Genomic DNA, 24,751 nt, shown 5'->3' with positions numbered 1-24,751 from the left:
ATGACCAACGACAACTTCCTATAATGAAGACAACAAATTCTGACAATCACAGCAGGTCAACTAACACTCGCGTAAAGAGAGCAAGCTAACGTTTCGACTCTAGATGACTCTTCATTAGAGCTGTGACCAATAGGTATGGTTTATTGTGTGGCCTGCTGTCATAAGTTGACCAGAATTGAACAGAGTAGAAACTTATGGCATAGGAAAAAGCCAATCAGCCACCTTGATTAAACTATCTAATCTAATGCAAGTTTCCTCAGCCTTTTAAATTAAATTGAATATCCATTGCTTTTCAACATGCATTTCACAATAGCTAACATTTGCCAGTCTTGGCAACATCCTAGTCAATCTCCTGTATATCATTTCTATGGTGTGATTGTATCCCTTCTGTAGGTGACCAAATGGTGTACTTTAGCTGTGCCTTAAGTTTTAAAATTTCATGCTTGAACTTATTCTAGGGATATATTGTATTATATAGTAAAATGAAAGAATGCATCCCATATCCTTAATCACCTTCTCTACTCCAGAATCAAACACAGAGAATGCTGAAGAAACTCAGCATCTGTGGAGAGAGAAACAGAGTAAGGTTTTGAATTTGGAATGACTCTTCTACAAACATGTTCTTCAACTTATCTATATGTTTGCTTCAGATTTCCAATATCTGGAATATTTTGCTTTTATTCTACACTCCTGGTGAGGCCACAGCAATGCTTATTGCCACTTCTTGGTGTATGTGTTCAATCCCTTTGCTTATATGTCGAGAGTGTGGTGCTGGAAAGGCAAAGTAGGTCAAGCAGTATCCGAGGAGCAGGAGAATCGATGTTTCGGGCGTAAGCCCTTCCTGATGAAAGGTTTATGCCTAAAATGTTGATTCTCCTGCTCATTGGATGTGGCCTGACCTACTGTGCTTCTGCAGCACAACACTCTGCTTTCCAGCATCTGCAGTCCTCACTTTCTCCTTTGTTTATATGCCCAAGATTTGATTAGTTTGCCTCTCTGACCATAAACACTCAAATTGCAGGAATGAACATTAAGAAAGGAATCAGGATACTAACTCCGACTACTTTCTGCTACACATTATGTAGCCGATTAGCACCAGGGAACTCAAACTTCATAGATATGTGTACTCCCTACATTGCTAGGATAACACTGGTAAATTGTCACCTGTTAGTAATAATCTGCGTATCTGTCCCATTCCCACACTTTTATATGGCTCTGGCACTCTCTGGTGTTCTAAGTTGGGAATGCAGCATAAACAATTCCAGCTACTGGAGCAGTGCTTGCCACAGTAACATAATTTGGCTATATGTAGTCGAAAATAATGGACACTTGGAACTTAAACGCATAAATTTAAAGAATGATGACAGAATAAAAATCATTGACTGGCTTAATACTCAAAGGAAGAGCAAAGAAGTTATGATGGAATTGTACATATGTTAATTAGGCCAAAGCTGCAGTACTGAGTGCATTTTTGGTCACCGTACTACAGGAAGGATGTGAGTATGGCAGTATCAGTTAACATTTTGAGTCAGGAATGACTTCAGAATTGAAAGGGTTGTAATTTTTTTAAAAGTATACTTTTGATGAAGGTGGAGGAAGGGCAAGGGAAACATACAGAGGCCCAGTACAAAAGACAATAGAATTAATCATGGTGAAAGAGAAATAGAATTGTAAAATGAGTGTAAACTAGTAAATGAGTGAAAGGGGAAAAATGGATTTTCTCTACCAAGAACAAAGTAAATCAAAACAGAAACAGAACAAGGTCGTGTGTGTGTGTATATGCATGTGTGTGGATGGAGAGGAGGGAGAGAAAAACTGAACCAACATATGGTAAGCCTCTGAAGTTGCGAAGTTCAACATTGAGCATTAGAGGCTGTAAAGCGCCTAAGCAGAAAATGAGACGTTGCTCCTTGAGTTTGTGTTTGGCTTCATTGAAACATTACAGCTGGCAAGAATTCCATCCCATTCTCCCAGTTTATCTGTATCTGTCAGATCTATTTCAATGTCACCTTCCATTAGGGTACTTCCAATATGCTTTCCTTTTTCCTCAACAGAGAAATTCCCCCTTATGGTGGTTGACAGGGCCCTCAGCTGTGTCCAAACCATATTCTGCACTTCAGCCCTCACCTTTCCCCTCCATCCCAATGATACCATTCAAGTTAACTTCATTTTCTACCACACTAACCTCCGCATTCTAAGGATCATCCTCCATAATTTTTGCCACCTCCAACAAGATGCCATCACCAAACACATCTTCCCCTCTCCTTCACTTTCAGTATTTCAGAGACCATTTTCTCTTTGACATCATGGTCTATTCCATTATACCTAACATTTTCTAATTCAACCATGGCATCTTCCAATGCAATTGCAGAAGGTGTAGCAATTGCCTACTCATCTCCTTAATCCTCACTCTGCAAGACCCCAACACAAACCTTCCAGGTGAAACAGCATTTTATTAGTGCTTCCTTTAATCAAGTTTACTCTATTCACTGCTCACAGTGCAGTCTCCTTTGCATTGGTGAGACCAAACACAAACTAGATGATTGTTTTGTAGGACACCAGTTTTGTACATGGGAGGACACCAGTCTTGCAGTTGCTTGTCATTTCAATAAACCAGATTGCTCTCATATTAATGCTGCCCCCCAATCTCACCCACTTCCCTACCTATCTCTCCACATCTTCACCCCACCTATCCCACCCACAGCACCACCCCAGTTCTCAACCTACCCCTCAACCTTACCCCAGTTCCCCAACTATCCTCCCCATCCTCACATTTCCCCATTTATCTCCCCATCCTCATCTATCATTCCCAACCCAACTCCACTTCATCAACCTCATCTCACTTCCACACCCATCTCTCCATCCACATCTTGTATATTCACCCCATCTGTCTTCCCTATCATCACCTCACTTCTTCAACTACACAATCAACCTCACCCACTCTTCATCAGCTCTATCTCCATCCCTCACAATCTCACCTCACTTCCCCACCTACCTATCCCTACAAACATCACTTAATTTCTGATCTATTACTCATCCAATTTCATCTCATTTCCCCGCACTTTCCCAAATGATTGCCCCTAACCGTACCACTTCCAGCTCACAATCTCCCTTATTCCCTATCTACCATTCTTTCTGTTCCCCATCAATCTCCAATCTCACTCCAATTCCCGTCTATCCACCTCCACACAATTTCCCACCCATCCTCCCCTATCATTCCCCACTTATCTTCCCCTCGTCCTCCATTCCCCACCTATCCACCCCTCCACTTCCTATTCTCCCTTTCCCTACTTATCCTTATCCCCTTCCCAACCTATCCTTGCCTCCTCCTATCCCCTTATCCTTACCCCTTCCCCACCTATCCTTGCCTCCTCCTACCCCTATCCTTACCCCCTTCCCCACCTATCCTATCCCACATCTCCACCTATCCTTGCCTCCTCCTACCCCTTTCCTTACCCCCTTCCCCACCTATCCTATCCCACATCTCCACCTATCCTTGCCTCCTCCTACCCCTTTCCTTACCCCCTTCCCCACCTATCCTATCCCACATCTCCACCTATCCTTGCCTCCTCCTACTCCCTATCTTTACCCCCTTCCCCACCTATCTTATCCCATATCCCCACCTATCCTCTGCCTCCCCCCAATGAATTCATCCCTTGATCCCAGGGGAAGGGGCGTGGCGTGGCGTGGCGACGTTGGCGTGAGGAGACGTGATGACGTATCCCGGAGGTTTGCTCCGTGTCGCTCGCGAGCTCAAGTTTGAAAATAACGGCCGCGGGTGGAGCGGGTAAAATGGGGGGAGGGGCAGGGAGAGGGGTACACTGAGGAAAAAGGGGGGTGGGGAGGCAAAAGGATCCGCTTACCGGAACCAAGCTGGGAGTTGGGGGCTGGGAAACCTGTCAAATGTTTGCTGGCTGAAGATGTCGCAGAAGGACAGTGTGTGCTCGCGATCTTATTTCGTGGTTGTCATGGTGTTTGTCCACGTTTACATCCTCAATGTGATGGCCTTGCTGCTGTACGTCTACTACACCAGCGAGAGCGCGCACTCGCCCACCGACAGCGGCGCGCTCCCGCCAAGCGGTCAAGGCGCGGCCCCGCCGCAAGGACAACACCTCTCGCCACCAGCGCCATCACCGGAACCGGTCTCGAAGCAGCAACAACATGATACGGTGCTCGGCCGCCTGCGCCGGCTGGAGGGCATCAAGGTACTGGGGGGCGGGGCAGCCTGGAGGAGAACGCGTGCGCAGAGCCAGTGTCAGTGTGGGAGCAGGAGCTCCAGAGGCTGGGGTTGGGAGAGGGGTAATTCTGGAGTGGAGTGGAGGGAGGAGGGGGGAGAGGCAGCTCCAGAATTTGGCGGAAGACTGGGGGAGGGAGGTCAAGAGTTTGGAGGAAGGAGGTCCAGAGTTTGGAGATGGGGGGAAGGAGAGGGAGGTTCAGGGTTTGGGGGGTGGTGGGAGAAGGAGGTCCAGGGTTTTTTTTTGGGGGGGGAGAAGGAGGTCCAGGGGTTTTTTGGGGGGGGGAGAAGGAGGTCCAGGGTTTTTTGGGGGGGGGAGAAGGAGGTCCAGGGGTTTTTTGGGGGGGGGAGAAGGAGGTCCAGGGTTTTTTGGGGGGGGGGGGGGGAAGAAGGAGGTCCAGGGGTTTTTTTGGGGGGGGAGAAGGAGGTCCAGGGTTTTTTTTGGGGGGGGGGAGAAGGAGGTCCAGGGTTTTTTTTGGGGGGAAGAAGGAGGTCCAGGGTTTTTTTTGGGGGAAGAAGGAGGTCCAGGGTTTTTTTTGGGGGGAAGAAGGAGGTCCAGGGTTTTTTTTGGGGGGAAGAAGGAGGTCCAGGGTTTTCTTTTGGGGGGAAGAAGGAGGTCCAGGGTTTTCTTTTGGGGGGGAAGAAGGAGGTCCAGGGTTTTCTTTTGGGGGGGAAGAAGGAGGTCCAGGGTTTTTTTTGGGGGGGAAGAAGGAGGTCCAGGGTTTTTTTTGGGGGGGGAAGAAGGAGGTCCAGGGTTTTTTTTGGGGGGTGGTGGTGGGGGGAGGAGGAGGGTTTTGGGGAGCGGGGTGGTGGTGGGGGGAGGAGGTGGTCCAGGGTTTTTTGGGGGGGAGGAGGTGGTCCAGGGTTTTTTGGGCGGGAGAAGGAGGGTTTTGGGGAGGGGGGTGGTGGTGGGAGGAGGAGGAGGGTTTTGGGGAGCGGGGTGGTGGTGGGGGGAGGAGGTGGTCCAGGGTTTTTTGGGGGGGAGGAGGTGGTCCAGGGTTTTTTGGGGGGGAGAAGGAGGGTTTTGGGGAGGGGGGTGGTGGTGGGGGGAGGAGGAGGGTTTTGGGGAGGGGGGTGGTGATGGTGGGGGGAGGGGGAGGGTTTTGGGGAGGGGGGTGGTGATGATGGGGGGAGGGGGAGGGTTTTGGGGAGGGGGGTGGTGATGGTGGGAGGAGGAGGAGGGTTTTGGGGAGGGGGGTGGTGATGGTGGGAGGAGGAGGAGGGTTTTGGGGAGGGGGGTGGTGATGGTGGGAGGAGGAGGAGGGTTTTGGGGAGGGGGGTGGTGATGGTGGGAGGAGGAGGAGGGTTTTGGGGAGGGGGGTGGTGATGGTGGGAGAATGAGGGCCAGGATTTTGGGGGGGGGGGGGTGGGGGTGATGGTGGGAGAATGAGGGCCAGGATTTGGGGGGGGGGGGGTGGGGGTGATGGTGGGAGAATGAGGGCCAGGATTTTGGGGGGGGGGGGTGGGGGTGATGGTGGGAGAATGAGGGCCAGGATTTTGGGGGGGGGGGTGGGGGTGATGGTGGGAGAATGAGGGCCAGGATTTTGGGGGGGGGGGTGGGGGTGATGGTGGGAGAATGAGGGCCAGGATTTTGAGGGGGGGGTGGGGGTGATGGTGGGAGAATGAGGGCCAGGATTTTGAGGGGGGGGTGGGGGTGATGGTGGGAGAATGAGGGCCAGGATTTTGAGGGGGGGGTGGGGGTGATGGTGGGAGAATGAGGGCCAGGATTTTGAGGGGGGGGGGTGGTGGGAGAATGAGGGCCAGGATTTTGAGGGGGGGGGGTGGTGGGAGAATGAGGGCCAGGATTTTGAGGGGGGGGGGGTGGTGGTGGGAGAATGAGGGCCAGGATTTTGGTGGGGGGGGTGGGAAAATGACGGCCAGGATTTTGGGTGGGGGGGGGTGGTGGGAGAATGAGGGCCAGGATTTTGGGGGGGGGGGTCGGTGGTGGGAGAATGAGGGCCAGGATTTTGGGGGGGGTGGGGGTGATGGTGGGAGAATGAGGGCCAGGATTTTGGTGGGGGGGGTGGGAAAATGACGGCCAGGATTTTGGGTGGGGGGGGGTGGTGGGAGAATGAGGGCCAGGATTTTGGGGGGGGGGGTCGGTGGTGGGAGAATGAGGGCCAGGATTTTGGGGGGGGTGGGGGTGATGGTGGGAGAATGAGGGCCAGGATCTTGGCGGGGTGGTGGTGGGAGAATGAGGGCCAGGATTTTGGGGGGGGGTGGTGGTGGGAGAATGAGGGCCAGGATTTTGGGGAGGGTGGTGGTGGGAGAATGAGGGCTAGGATTTTGGGGGTGGGTGGTGGTGGGAGAATGAGGGCCAGGATTTTGGGTGTGGGTGGTGGTGGGAGAATGAGGGCCAGGAGTTTGGGGGTGGGTGGTGGTGGGAGAATGAGGGCCAGGAGTTTGGGGGTGGGTGGTGGTGGGAGAATGAGGGCCAGGATTTTTGGGGGGGGGTGGGGGGTGGGGGAATGAGGGCCAGGATTTTTGGGGGGGGTGGGGGGTGGGGGAATGAGGGCCAGGATTTTTGTGGGGGGTGGGGGAATGAGGGCCAGGAATTTCGGGGGGGGGGGTGGTGGGAGACTGAGGGCCAGGATTTTTTGGGGGGGGGGGGAATGAGGGCCAGGATTTTGGGGGGGGGGGGGTGGTGGGAGACTGAGGGCCAGGACTTTTGGGGTGGTGGTGGTGGGGGAATGAGGGCCAGGATTTTTGGGGGGGGGGGAATGAGGGCCAGGATTTTGGGGGCTGTGGGGGGGGATGGTGGGGGAATGAGGGCCAGGATTTTGGGGGTGTGGGGGGGGATGGTGGGAGAATGAGGGCCAGGATCTTGGGGGGTGTGGGCGGGGATGGCGGGAGAATGAGGGCCAGGATTTTGGGGGTGGGTGGTGGTGGGAGAATGAGGGCCAGGATTTTGGGGGTGGGTGGTGGTGGGAGAATGAGGGCCAGGATGTTGGGGGTGGGTGGTGGTGGGAGAATGAGGGCCAGGATTTTGGGGGTGGGTGGTGGTGGGAGAATGAGGGCCAGGATTTTGGGGGTGGGTGGTGGTGGGAGAATGAGGGCCAGGATTTTGGGGGTGGGTGGTGGTGGGAGAATGAGGGCCAGGATTTTGGGGGTGGGTGGTGGTGGGAGAATGAGGGCCAGGATTTTGGGGGTGGGTGGTGGTGGGAGAATGAGGGCCAGGATTTTGGGGGTGGGTGGTGGTGGGAGAATGAGGGCCAGGATTTTGGGGGTGGGTGGTGGTGGGAGAATGAGGGCCAGGATTTTGGGGGTGGGTGGTGGTGGGGAGAATGAGGGCCAGGATTTTGGGGGTGGGTGGTGGTGGGAGAATGAGGGCCAGGATTTTGGGGGTGGGTGGTGGTGGGAGAATGAGGGCCAGGATTTTGGGGGTGGGTGGTGGTGGGAGAATGAGGGCCAGGATTTTGGGGGTGGGTGGTGGTGGGAGAATGAGGGCCAGGATTTTGGGGGTGGGTGGTGGTGGGAGAATGAGGGCCAGGATTTTGGGGGTGGGTGGTGGTGGGAGAATGAGGGCCAGGATTTTGGGGGTGGGTGGTGGTGGGTGAATGAGGGCCAGGATTTTGGGGGTGGGTGGTGGTGGGAGAATGAGGGCCAGGATTTTGGGGGGGGGGTGGGGGTGATGGTGGGAGAATGAGGGCCAGGATTTTGGGGGTGGGTGGTGGTGGGAGAATGAGGGCCAGGATTTTGGGGGTGGGTGGTGGTGGGAGAATGAGGGCCAGGATTTTGGGGGTGGGTGGTGGTGGGTGAATGAGGGCCAGGATTTTGGGGGTGGGTGGTGGTGGGAGAATGAGGGCCAGGATTTTGGGGGGGGGTGGGGGTGATGGTGGGAGAATGAGGGCCAGGATTTTGGGGGGGGGTGGGGGTGATGGTGGGAGAATGAGGGCCAGGATTTTGGGGGGGGTGGGGGTGATGGTGGGAGAATGAGGGCCAGGATTTTGGGGGGGGTGGGGGTGATGGTGGGAGAATGAGGGCCAGGATTTTGGGGGGGTGGGGGTGATGGTGGGAGAATGAGGGCCAGGAGTTTAGGGGGGGGGGGTGATGAAGGGGTGGAGAATGATGGCCAGGAGTTTAGGGGGGGGGGAGGGGTGGAGAATGAGGGCCAGGGTTTTGGGGGGCGGGGTGGTGGCGGGGAGGAAAAGGAGGGCCAGGGTATTGGGGGGACGGGGTGGTGGCGGGGGGGAGAAGGAGGGCCAGGGTATTGGAGTGTGGTGGGGGGGTTGGTGGTGGGAGAATGAGGGCCAGGATTTTGAGGGGGGTGGTGGTGGTGGGAGAATGAGGGCCAGGATTTTGGGGGGGGGGGGGTGGGGGTGGAAAATGAGGGCCAGGATTTTGGGGGGGGGGTGGTGGTGGTGGGAGAATGAGGGCCAGGATTTTGGGGGGGGGGGTGGGGGTGATGGTGGGGGAATGAGGGCCAGGAGTTTAGGGGGGGGGGGGTGATGGAGGGGTGGAGAATGATGGCCAGGAGTTTAGGGGGGGGGTGATGGAGGGGTGGAGAATGAGGGCCAGGGTTTTGGGGGGGTGGGGTGGTGGCGGGGGGGAGAAGGAGGGCCAGGGTATTGGGGAGTGTGGTGGGGGGGTTGGTGGTGGGAGAATGAGGGCCAGGATTTTGAGGGGGGTGGTGGTGGTGGGAGAATGAGGGCCAGGATTTTGGTGGGGGGGGTGGGAAAATGAGGGCCAGGATTTTGGGTGGGGGGGGGTGGTGGGAGAATGAGGGCCAGGATTTTTGGGGGGGGGGGGGGGTCGGTGGTGGGAGAATGAGGGCCAGGATTTTGGGGAGGGTGGTGGTGGGAGAATGAGGGCCAGGATTTTGGGGGTGTGTGGTGGTGGGAGAATGAGGGCCAGGATTTTGGGGGTGGGTGGTGGTGGGAGATTGAGGGCCAGGAGTTTGGGGGTGGGTGGTGGTGGGAGAATGAGGGCCAGGAGTTTGGGGGTGGGTGGTGGTGGGAGAATGAGGGCCAGGAGTTTGGGGGTGGGTGGTGGTGGGAGAATGAGGGCCAGGATTTTTGGGGGGGGGTGGGGGGTGGGGGAATGAGGGCCAGGATGTTTGGGGGGGGTGGGGGGTGGGGGAATGAGGGCCAGGATGTTTGGGGGGGGTGGGGGAATGAGGGCCAGGATTTTTGGGGGGGGGAATGAGGGCCAGGATTTTGTGGGGGGTGGGGGGTGGGGGAATGAGGGCCAGGATTTTGGGGGGGGGGGTGGTGGGAGACTGAGGGCCAGGATTTTTGGGGGGGGGGGAATGAGGGCCAGGATTTTGGCGGAGGGGGGTTGGTGGGAGACTGAGGGCCAGGACTTTTGGGGTGGTGGTGGGGGAATGAGGGCCAGGATTTTTGGGGGGGGGGGAATGAGGGCCAGGATTTTGGGGGCTGTGGGGGGGGATGGTGGGGGAATGAGGGCCAGGATTTTGGGGGTGTGGGGGGGGATGGTGGGAGAATGAGGGCCAGGATTTTGGGGGGTGTGGGGGGGGATGGTGGGAGAATGAGGGCCAGGATTTTGGGGGTGGGTGGTGGTGGGAGAATGAGGGCCAGGATTTTGGGGGTGGGTGGTGGTGGGAGAATGAGGGCCAGGATTTTGGGGGTGGGTGGTGGTGGGAGAATGAGGGCCAGGATTTTGGGGGTGGGTGGTGGTGGGAGAATGAGGGCCAGGATTTTGGGGGTGGGTGGTGGTGGGAGAATGAGGGCCAGGATTTTGGGGGTGGGTGGTGGTGGGAGAATGAGGGCCAGGATTTTGGGGGTGGGTGGTGGTGGGAGAATGAGGGCCAGGATTTTGGGGGTGGGTGGTGGTGGGAGAATGAGGGCCAGGATTTTGGGGGTGGGTGGTGGTGGGAGAATGAGGGCCAGGATTTTGGGGGTGGGTGGTGGTGGGAGAATGAGGGCCAGGATTTTGGGGGGGTGGGGGTGATGGTGGGAGAATGAGGGCCAGGATTTTGGGGGGGTGGGGGTGATGGTGGGAGAATGAGGGCCAGGAGTTTAGGGGGGGGGTGGGTGATGGAGGGGTGGAGAATGAGGGCCAGGAGTTTAGGGGGGGGGGGGGGGTGATGGAGGGGTGGAGAATGATGGCCAGGAGTTTAGGGGGGGGGGTGATGGAGGGGTGGAGCATGAGGGCCAGGGTTTTGGGGGGCGGGGTGGTGGCGGGGAGGAAAAGGAGGGCCAGGGTATTGGGGGGACGGGGTGGTGGCGGGGGTGAGAAGGAGGGCCAGGGTATTGGGGAGTGTGGTGGGGGGGTTGGTGGTGGGAGAATGAGGGCCAGGATTTTGGGGGGGGGGTGGGGGTGATGGTGGGAGAATGAGGGCCAGGATTTTGGGGGGGGTGGGCGTGATGGTGGGAGAATGAGGGCCAGGATTTTGGGGGGGGTGGGGGTGATGGTGGGAGAATGAGGGCCAGGATTTTGAGGGGGGTGGGGGGTGGGGGAATGAGGGCCCGGACTTTTGGGGTGGTGGTGGTGGGGGAATGAGGGCCAGGATTTTTGGGGGGGGGGGTGATGGAGGGGTGGAGAATGAGGGCCAGGAGTTTAGGGGGGGGGTGATGGAGGGGTGGAGAATGAGGGCCAGGGTATTGGGGGGGCGGAGTGGTGGCGGGGGGGAGAAGGAGGGCCAGGGTGTTGGGGAGTGTGGTGGGGGGGTTGGTGGTGGGAGAATGAGGGCCAGGATTTTGAGGGGGGCGGTGGTGGTGGGAGAATGAGGGCCAGGAGTTTGGGGGGGGGGGGGGGTGGGGGTGGAAAATGAGGGCCAGGATTTTGGGGGGGGGGGGTGGTGGTGGTGGGAGAATGAGGGCCAGGATTTTGAGGGGGGGGGGTGGTGGTGGGAGAATGAGGGCCAGGATTTTGAGGGGGGGGGTGGTGGTGGGAGAATGAGGGCCAGGATTTTGAGGGGGGGGTGGGAAAATGAGGGCCAGGATTTTGGGTGGGGGTGGGGTGGTGGGAGAATGAGGGCCAGGATTTTATGGGGGGGGGGGTCGGTGGTGGGAGAATGAGGGCCAGAATTTTGGGGGGGGTGGGAGTGATGGTGGGAGAATGAGGGCCAGGATCTTGGCGGGGTGGTGGTGGGAGAATGAGGGCCAGGATTTTGGGGGGGGGGTGGTGGTGGGAGAATGAGGGCCAGGATTTTGGGGAGGGTGGTGGTGGGAGAATGAGGGCCAGGATTTTGGGGGTGTGTGGTGGTGGGAGATTGAGGGCCAGGAGTTTGGGGGTGTGTGGTGGTGGGAGAATGAGGGCCAGGATTTTGGGGGTGGGTGGTGGTGGGAGAATGAGGGCCAGGAGTTTGGGGGTGGGTGGTGGTGGGAGAATGAGGGCCAGGAGTTTGGGGGTGGGTGGTGGTGGGAGAATGAGGGCCAGGATTTTGGGGGTGGGTGGTGGTGGGAGAATGAGGGCCAGGATTTTGGGGGTGGGTGGTGGTGGGAGAATGAGGGCCAGGATTTTTGGGGGGGGTGGGGGGTGGGGGAATGAGGGCCAGGATGTTTGGGGGGGGTGGGGGGTGGGGGAATGAGGGCCAGGATGTTTGGGGGGGTGGGGGAATGAGGGCCAGGATGTTTGGGGGGGTGGGGGAATGAGGGCCAGGATTTTGGGGGGGGTGGGGGGTGGGGGAATGAGGGCCCGGACTTTTGGGGTGGTGGTGGTGGGGGAATGAGGGCCAGGATTTTTGGGGGGGGGGGGGGATGAGGGCCAGGATTTTGGTGGCTGTGGGGGGGGGATGGTGGGGGAATGAGGGCCAGGTTTTTGGGGGTGTGGGGGGGGATGGTGGGAGAATGAGGGCAAGGATTTTGGGGGGTGTGGGGGGGGATGGTGGGAGAATGAGGGCCAGGAGTTTGGGGGTGGGTGGTGGTGGGAGAATGAGGGCCAGGATTTTGGGGGTGGGTGGTGGTGGGAGAATGAGGGCCAGGAGTTTGGGGGTGGGTGGTGGTGGGAGAATGAGGGCCAGGATTTTGGGGGTGGGTGGTGGTGGGAGAATGAGGGCCAGGATTTTGGGGGTGGGTGGTGGTGGGAGAATGAGGGCCAGGATTTTTGGGGGGGGTGGGGGGTGGGAGAATGAGGGCCAGGATTTTTGGGGGGGGTGGGGGGTGGGGGAATGAGGGCCAGGATTTTTGGGGGGGGGTGGGGGGTGGGGGAATGAGGGCCAGGATGTTTGGGGGGGGTGGGGGGTGGGGGAATGAGGGCCAGGATGTTTGGGGGGGTGGGGGAATGAGGGCCAGGATTTTGGGGGGGGTGGGGGGTGGGGGAATGAGGGCCCGGACTTTTGGGGTGGTGGTGGTGGGGGAATGAGGGCCAGGATTTTTGGGGGGGGGGGGATGAGGGCCAGGATTTTGGTGGCTGTGGGGGGGGGATGGTGGGGGAATGAGGGCCAGGTTTTTGGGGGTGTGGGGGGGGATGGTGGGAGAATGAGGGCAAGGATTTTGGGGGGTGTGGGGGGGGATGGTGGGAGAATGAGGGCCAGGAGTTTGGGGGTGGGTGGTGGTGGGAGAATGAGGGCTAGGAGTTTGGGGGTGGGTGGTGGTGGGAGAATGAGGGCCAGGAGTTTGGGGGTGGGTGGTGGTGGGAGAATGAGGGCCAGGAGTTTGGGGGTGGGTGGTGGTGGGAGAATGAGGGCCAGGATTTTGGGGGTGGGTGGTGGTGGGAGAATGAGGGCCAGGATTTTGGGGGTGGGTGGTGGTGGGAGAATGAGGGCCAGGATTTTGGGGGTGGGTGGTGGTGGGAGAATGAGGGCCAGGATTTTTGGGGTGGTGGTGGTGGTGGGGGAATGAGGGCCAGGATTTTTGGGGTGGTGGTGGTGGTGGGGGAATGAGGGCCAGGATTTTGGGGGGGGTGGTGGTGGGGGAATGAGGGCCAGGATTTTGGGGGGGGTGGTGGTGGGGGAATGAGCGCCAAGAATTTGGGGGAGTGTGGTGGTGGGGGAATGAGGGCTAGGATCTTTGGGGGTGGTGGTGGGGGAATGAGGGCCAGGGTTTTGGTGGGTGGGGGGGGGTGGTTGTGGGGGTGCTGGGAGAATGAGGGCCAGTATTTTGGTGGGGGGTGGTGGTGCTGGGAGAATGAGGGCCAGGATTTTGGCGGGGGTGGTGGTGGGAGAATGAGGGCCAGGATTTTGGCGGGGGTGGTGGTGGGAGAATGAGGGCCAGGATTTTGGCGGGGGTGGTGGTGGGAGAATGAGGGCCAGGATTTTGGCGGGGGTGGTGGTGGGAAATGAGGGCCAGGATTTTGGCGAGGGTGGTGGTGGGAGAATGAGGGCCAGGGTTTTGGTGGGTGGGGGGGGTGGTTGTGGGGGTGCTGGGAGAATGAGGGCCAGTATTTTGGTGGGGGGTGGTGGTGCTGGGAGAATGAGGGCCAGGATTTTGGCGGGGGTGGTGGTGGGAGAATGAGGGCCAGGATTTTGGCGGGGGTGGTGGTGGGAGAATGAGGGCCAGGATTTTGGCGGGGGTGGTGGTGGGAGAATGAGGGCCAGGATTTTGGCGGGGGTGGTGGTGGGAGAATGAGGGCCAGGATTTTGGCGGGGGTGGTGGTGGGAGAATGAGGGCCAGGATTTTGGCGGGGGTGGTGGTGGGAGAATGAGGGCCAGGGTTTTGGGTGTGGGGGGGGGGGGGGGGTGGTCGTGGGTGTGCTGGGAGAATGAGGGCCAGAACCTTGGTGGGGGGTGGTGGTGGGAGAATGAGGTCCAGGGTTTTGGGGGGTGTGGTGGTGGGAGAATGAGGGCCAGGATTTTGGGGGTGGGTGGTGGTGGGTGAATGAGGGCCAGGATTTTGGGGGTGGGTGGTGGTGGGAGAATGAGGGCCAGGATTTTGGGGGTGGGTGGTGGTGGGTGAATGAGGGCCAGGATTTTGGGGGTGGGTGGTGGTGGGAGAATGAGGGCCAGGATTTTGGGGGGGGGTGGGGGTGATGGTGGGAGAATGAGGGCCAGGATTTTGGGGGGGGGTGGGGGTGATGGTGGGAGAATGAGGGCCAGGATTTTGGGGGGGGTGGGGGTGATGGTGGGAGAATGAGGGCCAGGATTTTGGGGGGGGTGGGGGTGATGGTGGGAGAATGAGGGCCAGGATTTTGGGGGGGTGGGGGTGATGGTGGGAGAATGAGGGCCAGGAGTTTAGGGGGGGGGGGTGATGAAGGGGTGGAGAATGATGGCCAGGAGTTTAGGGGGGGGGGAGGGGTGGAGAATGAGGGCCAGGGTTTTGGGGGGCGGGGTGGTGGCGGGGAGGAAAAGGAGGGCCAGGGTATTGGGGGGATGGGGTGGTGGCGGGGGGGAGAAGGAGGGCCAGGGTATTGGGGAGTGTGGTGGGGGGGTTGGTGGTGGGAGAATGAGGGCCAGGATTTTGAGGGGGGTGGTGGTGGTGGGAGAATGAGGGCCAGGATTTTGGGGGGGGGGGGGTGGGGGTGGAAAATGAGGGCCAGGATTTTGGGGGGGGGGTGGTGGTGGTGGGAGAATGAGGTCCAGGATTTTGGGGTGGGGGGTGGGGGTGATGGTGGGGGAATGAGGGCCAGGAGTTTAGGGGGGGGGGGGGTGATGGAGGGGTGGAGAATGATGGCCAGGAGTTTAGGGGGGGGGTGATGGAGGGGTGGAGAATGAGGGCCAGGGTTTTGGGGGGGTGGGGTGGTGGCGGGGGGGAGAAGGAGGGCCAGGGTATTGGGGAGTGTGGTGGGGGGGTTGGTGGTGGGAGAATGAGGGCCAGGATTTTGAGGGGGGTGGTGGTGGTGGGAGAATGAGGGCCAGGATTTTGGTGGGGGGGGTGGGAAAATGAGGGCCAGGATTTTGGGTGGGGGGGGGTGGTGGGAGAATGAGGGCCAGGATTTTTGGGGGGGGGGGGGGGGTCGGTGGTGGGAGAATGAGGGCCAGGATTTTGGGGAGGGTGGTGGTGGGAGAATGAGGGCCAGGATTTTGGGGGTGTGTGGTGGTGGGAGAATGAGGGCCAGGATTTTGGGGGTGGGTGGTGGTGGGAGATTGAGGGCCAGGAGTTTGGGGGTGGGTGGTGGTGGGAGAATGAGGGCCAGGAGTTTGGGGGTGGGTGGTGGTGGGAGAATGAGGGCCAGGAGTTTGGGGGTGGGTGGTGGTGGGAGAATGAGGGCCAGGATTTTTGGGGGGGGGTGGGGGGTGGGGGAATGAGGGCCAGGATGTTTGGGGGGGGTGGGGGGTGGGGGAATGAGGGCCAGGATGTTTGGGGGGGGTGGGGGAATGAGGGCCAGGATTTTTGGGGGGGGTGGGGGGTGGGGGAATGAGGGCCAGGATTTTTGGGGGGGGTGGGGGAATGAGGGCCAGGATTTTTGGGGGGGGGAATGAGGGCCAGGATTTTGTGGGGGGTGGGGGGTGGGGGAATGAGGGCCAGGATTTTGGGGGGGGGGGTGGTGGGAGACTGAGGGCCAGGATTTTTGGGGGGGGGGGAATGAGGGCCAGGATTTTGGCGGAGGGGGGTTGGTGGGAGACTGAGGGCCAGGACTTTTGGGGTGGTGGTGGGGGAATGAGGGCCAGGATTTTTTGGGGGGGGGGAATGAGGGCCAGGATTTTGGGGGCTGTGGGGGGGGATGGTGGGGGAATGAGGGCCAGGATTTTGGGGGTGTGGGGGGGGATGGTGGGAGAATGAGGGCCAGGATTTTGGGGGGTGTGGGGGGGGATGGTGGGAGAATGAGGGCCAGGATTTTGGGGGTGGTGGTGGTGGGGGAATGAGGGCCAGGATTTTTGGGGGGGGGGGGGGGATGAGGGCCTGGATTTTGGTGGCTGTGGGGGGGGGATGGTGGGGGAATGAGGGCCAGGTTTTTGGGGGTGTGGGGGGGGATGGTGGGAGAATGAGGGCAAGGATTTTGGGGGGTGTGGGGGGGGATGGTGGGAGAATGAGGGCCAGGAGTTTGGGGGTGGGTGGTGGTGGGAGAATGAGGGCCAGGATTTTGGGGGTGGGTGGTGGTGGGAGAATGAGGGCCAGGAGTTTGGGGGTGGGTGGTGGTGGGAGAATGAGGGCCAGGATTTTGGGGGTGGGTGGTGGTGGGAGAATGAGGGCCAGGATTTTGGGGGTGGGTGGTGGTGGGAGAATGAGGGCCAGGATTTTTGGGGGGGGTGGGGGGTGGGAGAATGAGGGCCAGGATTTTTGGGGGGGGTGGGGGGTGGGGGAATGAGGGCCAGGATTTTTGGGGGGGGTGGGGGGTGGGGGAATGAGGGCCAGGATGTTTGGGGGGGGTGGGGGGTGGGGGAATGAGGGCCAGGATGTTTGGGGGGGTGGGGGAATGAGGGCCAGGATTTTGGGGGGGGTGGGGGGTGGGGGAATGAGGGCCCGGACTTTTGGGGTGGTGGTGGTGGGGGAATGAGGGCCAGGATTTTTGGGGGGGGGGGGGATGAGGGCCAGGATTTTGGTGGCTGTGGGGGGGGGATGGTGGGGGAATGAGGGCCAGGTTTTTGGGGGTGTGGGGGGGGATGGTGGGAGAATGAGGGCAAGGATTTTGGGGGGTGTGGGGGGGGATGGTGGGAGAATGAGGGCCAGGAGTTTGGGGGTGGGTGGTGGTGGGAGAATGAGGGCTAGGAGTTTGGGGGTGGGTGGTGGTGGGAGAATGAGGGCCAGGAGTTTGGGGGTGGGTGGTGGTGGGAGAATGAGGGCCAGGAGTTTGGGGGTGGGTGGTGGTGGGAGAATGAGGGCCAGGATTTTGGGGGTGGGTGGTGGTGGGAGAATGAGGGCCAGGATTTTGGGGGTGGGTGGTGGTGGGAGAATGAGGGCCAGGATTTTGGGGGTGGGTGGTGGTGGGAGAATGAGGGCCAGGATTTTTGGGGTGGGTGGTGGTGGGAGAATGAGGGCCAGGATTTTTGGGGTGGTGGTGGTGGTGGGGGAATGAGGGCCAGGATTTTTGGGGTGGTGGTGGTGGTGGGGGAATGAGGGCCAGGATTTTGGGGGGGGTGGTGGTGGGGGAATGAGGGCCAGGATTTTGGGGGGGGTGGTGGTGGGGGAATGAGCGCCAAGATTTTGGGGGAGTGTGGTGGTGGGGGAATGAGGGCTAGGATCTTTGGGGGTGGTGGTGGGGGAATGAGGGCCAGGGTTTTGGTGGGTGGGGGGGGGTGGTTGTGGGGGTGCTGGGAGAATGAGGGCCAGTATTTTGGTGGGGGGTGGTGGTGCTGGGAGAATGAGGGCCAGGATTTTGGCGGGGGTGGTGGTGGGAGAATGAGGGCCAGGATTTTGGCGGGGGTGGTGGTGGGAGAATGAGGGCCAGGATTTTGGCGGGGGTGGTGGTGGGAGAATGAGGGCCAGGATTTTGGCGGGGGTGGTGGTGGGAAATGAGGGCCAGGATTTTGGCGAGGGTGGTGGTGGGAGAATGAGGGCCAGGGTTTTGGTGGGTCGGGGGGGTGGTTGTGGGGGTGCTGGGAGAATGAGGGCCAGTATTTTGGTGGGGGGTGGTGGTGCTGGGAGAATGAGGGCCAGGATTTTGGCGGGGGTGGTGGTGGGAGAATGAGGGCCAGGATTTTGGCGGGGGTGGTGGTGGGAGAATGAGGGCCAGGATTTTGGCGGGGGTGGTGGTGGGAGAATGAGGGCCAGGATTTTGGCGGGGGTGGTGGTGGGAGAATGAGGGCCAGGATTTTGGCGGGGGTGGTGGTGGGAGAATGAGGGCCAGGATTTTGGCGGGGGTGGTGGTGGGAGAATGAGGGCCAGGATTTTGGCGGGGGTGGTGGTGGGAGAATGAGGGCCAGGGTTTTGGGTGTGGGGGGGGGGGGGGTGGTCGTGGGTGTGCTGGGAGAATGAGGGCCAGAACCTTGGTGGGGGGTGGTGGTGGGAGAATGAGGTCCAGGGTTTTGGGGGGTGTGGTGGTGGGAGAATGAGGGCCAGGGTTTTGGTCGGGGGTTGGGGTGGTCGTGGGGGTGCTGGGAGAATGAGGGCCAGAATTTTGTTGGGGGTGGTGGTGGGAGAATGAGGGCCAGGATTTTGGCGGGGCGGGGGGAGAACGAGGGCCAGTGTTTTTTGGGGTCGGTGGGGCAGTGGGAGAAGGAGGGCCAGGGTTTTGGGGGGGCGGTGGGAGGAGGAGGGCCAGGGTTTTGGGGGGGGTGGGGGGATGGTTTGAGAAGGAGGGCCAGGATTTTGGGGGGGTGGTTTGAGAAGGAGGGCACCAGGGTTTTGGCGCCGTACAGGCCCTTCGGCCCTCGATGTTGCGCCGACCTGTCATACCAATCTGAAGCCCATCTAGCCTACGCTATACCACGTACGTCCATATGCTTGTCCAATGACGACTTAAATGTACTTAAAGTTGGCGAATCTACTACCATTGTAGGCAAAGCATTGAATGCCCTTACTACTCTGAGTAAAGAAACTACCTCTGACATCTGTCCTATATCTATCACCCCTCGTTTTAAAGCTATGCCCGTTCGTGCTCGCCGTCACCATACTTGGAAACAGGCTCTCCCTGTCCACCCTATCTAACCCACTGATTATCTTATATGTCTCTATTAAGTCACCTCTCAGCCTTCTTCTCTGTAATGAAAACAGCCTCCAGGCCCTCAGCCTTTCCTCGTATGACCTTCCCTCTATACCAGGCAACATCCAAGTAAATCTCCTCTGCACCCTTTCCAAAGCTTCCACGTCCTTCTTATAATGTGGTGACCAGAACTGTACACAATACTCCAAGTGCGGCCGCACCAGAGCTTTGTACAGCTGTAGCATAACCTCATGGTTCCGGAATTCGATCCCTCTATTAATAAAAGCTAAATCACTATGCCTTCTTAACAACCCTGTCAACCTGGATGGCAGCTTTCAAGGATCTGTGTACATGGACACCGCGATCTCACTGCTCATCTACACTACCAAGAATCTTACCATTAGCCCAGTACTTTGCATTCCGGTTACTCCGACCAAAGTGAATCACCTCACACTTGTCCGCATTAAACTCCATTTGTCACCTCTCAGCCCAGCTCGGCAGCTTATGTTTGTCTCTCTGTGACCTGCAACATCCTTCGTCACTATCCACAACTCCACCGACCTTAGTGTCGTCTGCAAATTTACTAACCCACCCTTCTATGCCCTCATCCAGGTCGTTTATAAAAATGACGAACAGCAGTGGACCCAACACCGACCCTTGCGGTACACCACTAGTAACTGGACTCCAGGATGAACATTTCCCATCAACCATCACCCTCTGTCTTTTAGCAAGCCAATTATTGATCCAAACTGCTAAATCTCCCATAATCCCATTCCTCCGCATTTTGTACAAGAGCCTACTGTGGGGAACCTCATCGAACGCCTTGCTGAAATCCATATACATTACATCAACCGATTACTCTCATCTACTTGTTTGGTCACCTTCTCAAAGAACTCAATAAGGTTTGTGAGGCACGACCTACCCTTCACAAAACCTTGCTGACTCCGACTAATCAAATTATTCTTTTCTAGATGATTATAAATCCTATCTCTTATAACGTTTTCCAACACTTTACCAACAACAGAAGTAAGGCTTACTGGTCTATAAATACCACGGTTGTCTCTACTCCCTTTCTTGAACAGGGGAACCACATTTGCTATCTTCCAGTCTTCTGGCACTATTCCTGTAGACAATGACGATTTAAAGATCAATCCAAAGGCTCGGCAATCTCCTCCTTGGCTTCCCAGAGGTTCCTAGGATAAACCCCATCCGGCCCAGGGGACTTGTCTATTGGGGAGGGTGCGGAGTGGAAATGGGGAGGGAGGTCCAGACTTTGGAGGAGTGGGGGGGGGGGAGAAGGGGGGTTGAAGTGTTGGTGAGGCTGGACCGGTGGGGGAAGCGAATGAGTGGAAGGACTAGAGTGGTAGTTGGGCATGGGGAAGAGTTGAGGTTTGGGGGCAGGGGGGGGGAAGGGGGCAGTTAGTTTTGGGTCAGAGAGGGAGCTGTTGGGGACTGGAGAGCAGAGAGAGCAGTGCTAGAAGCTGGGATTGGTTGGGGTTAGGGGACAGAGGTGGATGGGTACAGGATGGAGAAGGGGGAATTGGTGAAGGAGGGAGAAGGGGAATGGTGGGAGGACAGGTGATGTGGATGGAGGAGAGGAGTGTGGCGGAGGGACAAAAGGGTGGGTGGGGTGGCGAGACGTGTGTAGTGAGAGAGTGTGGAAGGGATGGGTGAGGAGAGGGACAGAAGAGAGGCGACTTGGGCTGTTGGGGGAGTAAGTGGCAGTTGTGGAAGAGTGTCAGGGTGATGCAATAGGGAGCTGCATAGAAGTGGTAGGATAGGAGTATATAAATGCGGTGTATGTGTGAGGCATTTTTGTGGTGTAGGGACAATGGAACAGAAGAGGTCAGAGGCTAATTAGAGTATTGGGAAAGTTGAATTGAATGGGAGAGGAACTATGATGGGGTCGAAAGAGAGGTGGAGGGGCTAGAGTTGGGGAGGTTTGGAGAATGAGCAGAAGGTGGAGCAGCTCGGGTGGAGATGGGGAGAGGCCCAGAGAGGTGTCTGGGTCAAAGGAGATGTGAAGGGTCCAGTGGTGTGTGGTTTTGAAGTGGAGGTTATGGAAGAGTAGTGGGACGTGAAATGATTTGGCTCAGGGAGTCTGGTTCATGTAGACTGGAAAAGTTTGCCGGTGTGGGGTTAACTTGAAGTGACTGGAGACGGTTGGCAGGGGAAATAAACCACGGAGAGTAAAATACACTGAACTAGGTGTAGTAATAAATACTAACAGCATTGTAGATGTGCAGAGAGCAGAGAAAGTGGGGTATGCATGATATAATACAGTATGGGTATTTTGCGAACAGACAGCTTCATGAAATGGGCATACAGGTGGTAGGTGAAATTTAATGCAGAAAGGTGTGAAGTGATGCATTTCACAAGGAACAATGAGAAGGTATAGACTAAATGGTACAATCTTAAAGGGAAATGATGCAAGCTAGGATTTGACAGGTGCAGATGTTTGCAGGTGGCTTGCCAAATTAGTAAGCCTGTTTAAAACAAAGTGCTGAATTTTTGGCTTTATTAATAGAGGTATTGAGTACAAGAGCAAGAAGGTTTAACTCTAATTATTGATTTATAAATCATTGGCTAAATCCAGTTGGAGCATTGTGTCCAGTGTGGCACCACACTTTAGGAAGGATATTGTGACATTGATCGATGAGCAGGTGTTCCAGAGTGGTACCATCCATAAGTGATAGGAAAAATTCCAGGGTTGTGCAATCTTGTGTTAGAGTATGAAAAAGAACAGTGAAGCCTGCATTTCTATTTGTTATTGGGAGAAGGATGAAGAAAAAATTTGTAAAAGCATATTTGGAGTTTAGGCAAAACATGAAAGGAAAGTTCAGAGGAGTGATCACCATAGTTACGAGTATTGATGCAGTTATAAATAAGAAATGGTGGAGTAAGAAGTTGTGAATTTGCTGTGAGAGAAGGATCACTTGTGAGCTTTTCCCCTACTGTCTTTGTCAGAATGTAAGGAAGGTATCAGAGGGATCCTAGTGGGCCTATGATATGAGAAGGTCGCTAATTGAAAAGCTCATCACTTTTGTACCTTTTAAAATGCTGCTTAATGTGAACAGTTAGTGTAAGGGCATATTTATTTTGTTACTTTGGTTATCAGTCACTGCTCTGAAGCTCTAATTTACATTCTTAATGTTAATTTTTTTGTCACTCCATATAATGTAACCTTTCTTTCTTTGCAGGTTGGCCACAGGCAAAAGGTGGATCTGGTCCCTAACAAAATACACTACCTGAAAACACTGAGCCTAAAACCACTTCTGTTTGGTAAGGGTCTGAATGGAGCTTTTAATTGTCTTGGACAATTAGAATTTGAATCTTTGTCTTATTGTGTTTGAATCCAGAAAAAAAGAAAGCTTTAACAATGATAACAATTGGAGGTCTTGTTATCATTGGGTTAGTGCCTTGAAAATCCAGTTTTTTTTGTTGTCTTTCATTACAGGCACTTGGGACTAGAATAATAATGTCCTGATGCCACTGACGAAAAACCTTCCTATGTCCAAATACAACTCATCACCTGAGATGTATGAATTACACACTGGGGTAGCATTTCAAATTCACTGTATTGGCAAGAAAGGCAATAGAGGTAGTAATGTAGAATTAGCCTTAGTTTTTGTCTCACTTCAAATGAGAAATTTTAATCACTGGCAAATCTTTAATATGAAACAAGCTGAATATATCACCTGTAGCACTTTTGCTTTTAGTTCTACTTTTTTTCCCTTTGTCCCGAAGAGACAATACTATCACAATTTTTGACTAGAAGCACAACAGTAAGGAAAACTTATAATCTCTTTAAAGCTCTACAGTGTCTGTAATTGCTTTTCAGAATATTCAAAAGTTTTTTTTATAGTGCTTATATCAAATATAATAGGATCAGTAGAAATATTCCTAGAGAACAAAAAAAAACTCGTCCATGTGACCCGGTAACTCTTGATATAGAAGCAATATCAACAGGAAAGCGGTTAAGATACAGAAGACCTATGGGCATAGACAAGGAAGAGCCACAACAGGAAAAAACAGAAGTAACATTAGCAAGGAGCTGTGGATAATAACAGTGAATTAGATATGTCTAGATTATTCTTCGGTTTTGCCACAGCAGACCTGACCATTTAACAAGATTTACTTGGAGTTGGATAAAGGAGTCTCTGGGAGTCTGTGTAATTAAGATTAATGCAACTTTAAGGTGGTTCTCTCGGAGTGTGCAGTTTGTGTCACAACTGATTCCATGGAACTTAAGGTGGAGCTACCATTGCCCATATTGGAGGCCAGCTTGGAAAAACTGAGAGACTACTTATGGTGTCACATTTGTGCAGGGACTAATAAGGACAGTCATGAGATTATCCTTCTACCTCTAATTCCATGTATAATTTATGGATTTTTGACTCTAATTTACTGTTGAGACCATAAGACAAGATCAAAATTAGGCAATTCTGCCCATGATGTCAGCTCTGCCATTCAATGAGATCGTGGCTGATCTGATATTCTTCAAGTCCACTTTTCCCCATAACCCTTGATTCCCTTACTAATCAAAAATCTGTCTATCTCGGTCTTCAATATATTTAATGAATCAGCCTTAACTTGGAGTTGGATAAAGAATTCCAAAGATCACAGCCCGCTTATCCTCCTTATGTCTGTCTTAAATATGTGAACCTTTTTTCTAAGATCATGCCCTCTGATCTTAGACTCTCCTACAAGAAATAAATTTTCCACATGTACTCTGTCAATTCTCCCTGTTGGATCAAATGGGTCCAATGTCCTAATTCTGCTCCTGTGTTTTATGATCTCATGCTCTCTGAGTTCTCCTTAAGCACAAGAAGACCTTAACCCTGACACAGGGCAAGTAGAGAATAATACCTATCTCCCTTGGCATACTGTCCCCTCTCATAGCTACATTCTAATTTCCTTCCCACATTTGAATGGCTCCCTTGCCAAGGTATCCTGTTCAGTTTGCTTGTCTTCCTTGCAGACCATGCTCTTGTCCACACAGTTCGCAAGAGCCTTGTAATTGTTGGGCAGTTGCAGGGTTGGGGCTCCTCCATTTTAACCCCTTGCCTCACCAGCAGTTGCATCCTCCTTTCATTAACCACAGACCAATTTTGAATTACCTAATCTAATTATCTAACTACTTACTCTGGAAAGTTACTTCTTACAATAAAAAGTATGGTAAAGTCACCATATTGCCAGAGGACCATAGGCCTACTCTGTCACTAGAGAGTGACTACTGGTGGTGGTTTACTTTGAGGGTCACTATGCCTCAAGCAAGTGGCGAAGTTGATAAGGACAGTCCTTCATGGTAACCTCAGATAGTGGAGGAATTGAACCCATGCTGTTGCCACTGCTTTGCATCATAACGCATCCATTTTGAATTGTGTTGGAAGCTTGTTGAGAATGTCTTCATTTGTGGCTGATTGTCATCTTGGTTAATTTAGTTGAATTTATTTGTTCACAAGATAAGGCCTTTGCTAGCTTGGTTAGCATTTATTGGTGGAGTTGTGGACAGTGAGGAGGGCTGTTGTCGGCTGCAGAGGGACTTAGATATGATGCAGAGCTGGGCTGAGGAGTGGCAGATGGAGTTCAACCCTGCCAAGTGTGAGGTTGTCCATTTTGGAAGAACAAATAAGAATGCGGAATACAGGGTTAATGGTAGGGTTCTTAGTCAGGTGGAGGAACAGAGGGATCTTGGGGTCTATGTACATAGATCTTTGAAGGTTGCCACTCAGGTGGATAGAGTTTGTAAGAAGGCCTATGGAGTATTATCGTTCATTAGCAGAGGGATTGAATTCAAGAGTCGTGAAGTGATGTTGCAGCTGTACAGGACTTTGGTTAGGCCACAGTTGGAGTACTGTGTGCAGTTCTGGTCGCCTCACTTTAGGAAAGATGTGGAAGCTTTGGAGAGGGTGCAGTGAAGATTTACCAGGATGTTGCCTGGAATGGAGAGGAAGTCGTACGAGGATAGGTTGAGAGTTCTCGGCCTTTTCTCGTTGGAACGGCGAAGGATGAGGGGTGACTTGATAGAGGTTTATAAGATGATCAGAGGAATAGATAGAGTAGACAGTCAGAAACTTTTTCCCCGGGTACAACAGAGTGTTACAAGGGGACATAAATTTAAGGTGAAGGGTGGAAGGTATAGGGGAGATGTCA

The 24,751-nt window shown here is 55.4% G+C and overlaps 1 protein-coding gene across 1 annotated transcript in view; it reads left to right on the top strand.

Moving 5' to 3' along the window:
• Positions 1-3,869: 3,869 nt before the first annotated feature.
• p4htmb (prolyl 4-hydroxylase, transmembrane b) overlaps positions 3,870-24,751 on the top strand; it is an 85,516-nt gene continuing 64,634 nt past the window's right edge. Inside the window, exons 1-2 of the mRNA XM_087994080.1 lie at positions 3,870-4,205; positions 21,796-21,877. Coding sequence (XP_087850206.1) covers positions 3,921-4,205; positions 21,796-21,877 — 367 coding nt within the window. The 5' untranslated portion in view covers positions 3,870-3,920. The remainder of the gene's footprint in view (positions 4,206-21,795; positions 21,878-24,751) is intronic.

Source organism: Chiloscyllium plagiosum, unplaced genomic scaffold, assembly GCF_037043375.1.
Source record: "Chiloscyllium plagiosum isolate Xiang-an unplaced genomic scaffold, Cpla_swu_hap1 HiC_scaffold_14, whole genome shotgun sequence".
Taxonomy (NCBI): domain Eukaryota; kingdom Metazoa; phylum Chordata; class Chondrichthyes; order Orectolobiformes; family Hemiscylliidae; genus Chiloscyllium; species Chiloscyllium plagiosum.
Note: the sequence above shows the minus strand (reverse complement) of the source record. Positions and strands in the feature narration are given on the sequence as shown.